This window comes from Marmota marmota, unplaced genomic scaffold, assembly GCF_001458135.2.
Source record: "Marmota marmota marmota unplaced genomic scaffold, marMar, whole genome shotgun sequence".
NCBI lineage: Eukaryota > Metazoa > Chordata > Mammalia > Rodentia > Sciuridae > Marmota > Marmota marmota.
This window is the reverse complement of record NW_025999977.1, coordinates 55,227,115-55,232,186: the sequence shown is the minus strand read 5'-3', so window position 1 is coordinate 55,232,186 and position 5,072 is coordinate 55,227,115. Positions and strand designations below refer to the sequence as shown.

At 47.1% G+C, this 5,072-nt stretch overlaps 1 protein-coding gene across 2 annotated transcripts; it reads left to right on the top strand.

The window, feature by feature from the left end:
• Positions 1-858: 858 nt before the first annotated feature.
• Positions 859-3,330, top strand: Id2 (inhibitor of DNA binding 2). Of its 2 annotated transcripts, none has more exons than XM_015480003.2 (3): positions 859-1,335; positions 1,656-1,719; positions 2,538-3,330. In XM_015480003.2, the coding sequence occupies exons 1-2, from the start codon at positions 988-990 to the stop codon at positions 1,710-1,712; spliced, it is 405 nt and encodes a 134-aa protein (XP_015335489.1). In that variant the 5' UTR covers positions 859-987; the 3' UTR covers positions 1,713-1,719; positions 2,538-3,330. The 2 variants fall into 2 exon arrangements, with proteins under 2 accessions (XP_015335489.1, XP_015335488.1); XM_015480002.2 differs by having other exon boundaries at positions 860-1,335; positions 2,594-3,330.
• The last annotated feature ends 1,742 nt before the right edge of the window (positions 3,331-5,072 follow it).

Here is a 5,072-nt window from a genome sequence, read left to right as displayed (position 1 = left end):
CATTACTTTGCCACCTACACTGAAGGGCATAGACCCACAGCCTTTCAAGGGCAGTGTATGTAAATGTACTTTCAATATGCAAATTCTGCTAATGATTTCCGATTAATAGGATCATTATAATAGTCTTCCCTCGTTCTTGGAAAAAAAAAAAAAAACCTGTAAGTATCAAGCCCCTCACAGCTCCTCAGAGGTCAGGGCAAGGTTAGGCTTGGTTTCCAATAAGTACTCATTTTACTGAGTTTCCAATAGTGCTTACCCAGTTGCTCCAGCTTGCAAAATCCCACACTAAACCCGTCCTTTAATGCATGCATGGATGTTTTTTCTTAAACATAGCTTTCCTCATCCTAAAAGATGGAACTCACTCTACAAATGTGACTTTTCAGTGGCACACTCATTTGCGTTTTCTCTTTCTGCACTGCTTGCTGTATTTCTCGGGACGTTATCCCGTGGGCTGCAGTGAACGGTGACTTTCCCCAGGATGTGCTGAACTTGCCCTAGTCGTTCCGACTTTGGGGCTGCTGAAATCTCCAAGGTGTGAAAGGCTTCTAGTGCACACCCCGGAGCGAGCGTCCAGTCGGGCATTTGGAATGAGAATGACGGTCGCCGTTCCGAGCCCGGTGTCTGCCCCCTCCTCCCGCCCGGCGTTTACAGTACTCTATTTACCAGCCCAGCTGGGCTCGCGCCCGCCCCGCCCACCCCGCGGGGATTGGCTGCGAACGCGGAAGGACCGAGCGTTCGCCCCGCGCCCGCGCCCGCCAATGGGAGTGCTCGCTCGGTCTGATGGACTCGCCGCCTTCCGCCAATGGAGACGAAGGGAAGACCGAGCGTGTGGCCCCGGCGAGGGCGGATAAAAGCCGCCCCGCCGGGCTCGCGCTTCATTCTGAGCAGATCCTGGTGCCGAGCGCAGCCAGCTCAGCAGGCGGCGGCGGCGGCCTGAGCTCCAGGGCAGCCCGCTCCCTCCCGGTCTCTCCTTCCACTGCGGTCAGCATGAAAGCCTTCAGTCCAGTGAGGTCCGTTAGGAAAAACAGTCTGTCAGACCACAGCCTGGGCATCTCCCGGAGCAAAACCCCGGTGGACGACCCGATGAGCCTGCTGTACAACATGAACGACTGTTACTCCAAGCTCAAGGAGCTGGTGCCCAGCATCCCCCAGAACAAGAAGGTGAGCAAGATGGAAATCCTGCAGCACGTCATCGACTACATCTTGGACCTGCAGATCGCCCTGGACTCGCACCCCACTATTGTTAGCCTGCACCACCAGAGACCGGGACAGAACCAGGCGTCCAGGACGCCGCTGACCACCCTAAACACGGACATCAGCATCCTATCCTTGCAGGTAAGACTGCCCCTGATGCCCTCTCTCTGCCGCCCCACACTCCAGCGATCGTCAGGGCTGTCACTAGTCGGTCCATTGTCAAGACCGTGACTTACACGTGAGCTAATTAACTTTATTTTCTCAAAAATTGCTCTAGATCGAGCCGTGTGTGAAATCGCTAATAAGTTCTGACATGTTAATGCATGAGTCTGAATTGTAGCATAAACGTGTTTAAGGGAACTTGCTGTTCTGTGGAGTACTTTAATGATAATAATTTTAATACGAGATCCTTTCTCCTTAAGATTGTCTAACCTCGTGCCTTTTATCCATTTCCTCTCCAGGCTTCTGAATTCCCTTCTGAGTTAATGTCAAATGACAGCAAAGCACTCTGTGGCTGAATAAATGGTGAGTGTTGCTTGTGCCTCTTAATGTGTGTGTGTGTGTGTGTGTGTGTGTTGTGTGCTCGCACAAGTGCATGCGTTTTTTGTAATTTGCTTGGGCCATGTTGCTTGTGTATCTGCAAAATGTTTGATTTAGTAAACCCATGTTTATTTCACTGTGTGAAGGGCACTACCTTTTCTCGCCAGATGTGAAGGGGCTTGTCACTCTGCTTCCTCAAGATCACAGAACATTTTCCTTAGAAAAGAAAAGAAAAAAATGACGCCAGTAACTTACCTTGGCGGTGGCTAAGGAGTGTCTATTGGCTTTTGTAGCGAATGCAATGCCCTGGTTCTTCCCACTATTCTCCAGTACTATGAGGTACTAACCTCCACTGTAATTAATCTTATCGCCACAAATTCCATAGTGATCCTCCTTCCCTAAAACTGCAGTTCTCTGGGATTCTCTGGACTAGCTGAGGACTGCTACCCTGTGCCTTAGCCCCTTTGCTTTGGGATCGCAGACTTCCCTATCTGTTAACTAAAGGGCTGTTTTCAATCAAATAATTGTTACAAGAAGCAGACTGGCGCCTGTGAACACTGCTGTTGGAGATCCAAATAGGAGATTGGGTTGGGAAGTTTTTCCCTTGAGTCTCTGCTATTTTCATGTTTAATTTGTGCTGTCTTGAGGCCCAGTGTGTGCATTGCATCTGGACGCCAGGGTTTGCCCAATCTCCCAGTGTTTGGTTAAATGTTCAAACTGTGGCTTCCTCGGCGCCAGTCTGCCGGCCTCTGCCCTTGGGTTACATTCTCCTAAACATGCCTTTCTCTCCCGATCTTTTGCAGGTGTTCATAACTTTTTTTTTTCTTTTTATTCTTTTTTTTTTCTTTTTGCACAACAGCAACAACAAATCCACAGGATCTTTTAAGGCGCTGAACTTATTTTTCAACCATTTCACCGGGAGGACAAATTGAATGGACCTTTTTAAAAAGAAAAACAAATGGAAGGAAAACTAAGAATGATCATCTTCCCAGGGTGTTCTCTGTCCTGGACTGTGATATTCGTTATTTATGAAAAAGACTTTTAAATGCCCTTTCTGCAGTTGGAAGGTTTTCTTTATATACTATTCCCACCATGGGGAGCGAAAACGTTAAAATCACAAGGAATTGCCCAATCTAAGCAGACTTTGCCTTTTTTCAAAGGTGGAGCGTGAATACCAGAAGGAGTCAGTATTCAGTTACTTAAATGAAGTCTTTTGGTCAGAAATTACCTTATTGACTCAAGCCTACTGAATGCTGTGTATATATTTATACATAAATATATATATATATATTGAGTGAAACCTTGTGAACTCTTTAATTAGAGTTTTCTTGTATAGTGGCAGAGATGTATATTTCTGCATTAAAAGTGTAATGATGTACTTATTCATGCTAAACTTTTTATAAAAGTTTAGTTGTAAACTTAACCCTTTTATACAAAATAAATCAAGTGTGTTTATTGAATGGTGATTGCCTGCTTTATTTCAGAGGACCAGTGCTTTGATTTTTATTATGCTATGTTATAACTGAACCCAAATAAATACAAGTTCAAATTTATGTAGACTGTATTAAGATTATAATAAAATGTGTCTGAAGTCAATACCTGAATTCTGAATTATTTTTAAGGTCTCTTGCTCTGTCCGTGGCTGTTCTCACTCTCATCATTTGATCGAACCCCTTCTTCCTCTGCTGCTCACACCTGGGGACTTGCGTGCAGAGAATGTCCTTATCACATGTGTGATCAGTTCCAGCACCTTGGAGCAAAGGATTGCTGCTACTGTTTAGGAGAATTGATGGGCACTGGGAAGGCGGTACACCCAAAAGTTTTCAGTTAGTCCTCAAGGGACAACTTGATTCTGTGCTGTGGGGCAGAATTTAAGAATGAGTTGTGGGCCGTGGCTCCTACGGGTTAGGTCACCCAAATGTGGGATCTAGGGAGACAGTAGGTGTGAAGGCCCCTCGGAATAGGTGAAAGTGCTCCTTCCTCCGAAAGCATCCGCTCTCCGGAATTCTGGGTCTCACTGTTTGCCGGCGGGAATTCGGCTGCACCCCGGCCCTGCAGTCAGCAGCCTCCTTGGGCCTCCCCTGGCCCTCTACCTGTAGCTCACCCAGGCCGGCCGGCTTCTTTCCCAGACTGACAACTTAAAGCGCCCTTCACCCTTCGCTCCCGCCCTGGACCGTAACGGAAGGAGGGTGGGGAGAGAAAGGCCGTCCAAGTCAGGGAAGTGGACCGCGGCTGTTCCCTCCCCGCTCCGGTGGCGACATTGGGACCTTCGAGTATGTATGAAACTCTGGTAGGTGATTAGAACCCGCGTGTTTATGTTCCGTCCCGCGGCGAAACGACTGGGGGGGGGGGTCTGGAAGGCGGGNGCACCTTTGGGGGCACTCTCCTGCGCGGAGCTCGCACGCCCTTCAAGGGTCGCTCAGTGGAGGCCGGGCGCCACCTGCTGGCCGGCGTGAGGACCGCGGCTCGCCGCTCTGTGCTGGTGGGCCTCGGGGCCTGGGCGCTGCGACCCAGGAACACTGGCGGGGCGAGCGCCAGGGCAATGCAACTTCCAAAACTGACACGGTCACGGAAGGTTGCGTCTCTAGCGCGTGGACAGTCATTTCCACCTGCCGCTCTCATCTTTTTACCACCTCAGAACCGGGGTGGGACCCCCTTGGCAAATTCACACCCACTAGTGACACTAGATGCTATCCTGGATTTTGAAAAAAGTTCAGACAGGATGCTGGACCTTAAAGAGATGGACATTGGAGCGTGGGGGTAGATAAACTGTGCGGTCAGAAGAAGGCAGGCCAGGTCGCTTTCCCTTCTCTTCCCTTAAGTTTGTATCTAATCTTTTTTCTCAGTTTTTTCATGACATTAACCAGAATCTCCAATGTTTGTTATTGGAATGGGGGTGAGCGGGCGCCCTTTTCTTATTCTAAATCTTAATGAAAATATGTCAGTTTTTCTCCGTGTGGGGACAAACATACATTTGTTTATTGAATTTGGGGAGAACCCTTCAATTGCTAGGTTGGTTTGGGGTTGAGAATTTTACATTATAATTTGAGGGTGAATTTAGTAAAATTATTTTACTGCATTTGTCAATATTACTTGTCTCTGATAGATTACACTGATTTTTCTGCTGCTAAGACATTTATGAAAGAATTCTTACTTGAACATGCTGTAGTATTACTTTTTATGTCCATTTTGGATTCTATTCCAATTATTTTATATGAATTTTAGAAATGAACTGATTTATTTTCTTGAACTGTCCTTATCTGGATTTAGAATGAAAATCACACTAACCTCAAAGAATAAATGTATAAGTCGGTTTACATTTGTTTTTAGTTTTTGAA

Bases quoted from the DNA above. Each gene is read 5' to 3' on its own strand.
- Id2 (XM_015480003.2), top strand. From the start codon at position 988: ATGAAAGCCTTCAGTCCAGTGAGGTCCGTTAGGAAAAACAGTCTGTCA. The intron at 1,336-1,655 runs GTAAGACTGCCC...TTTCCTCTCCAG, and splicing joins TCAGCATCCTATCCTTGCAG to GCTTCTGAATTCCCTTCTGA.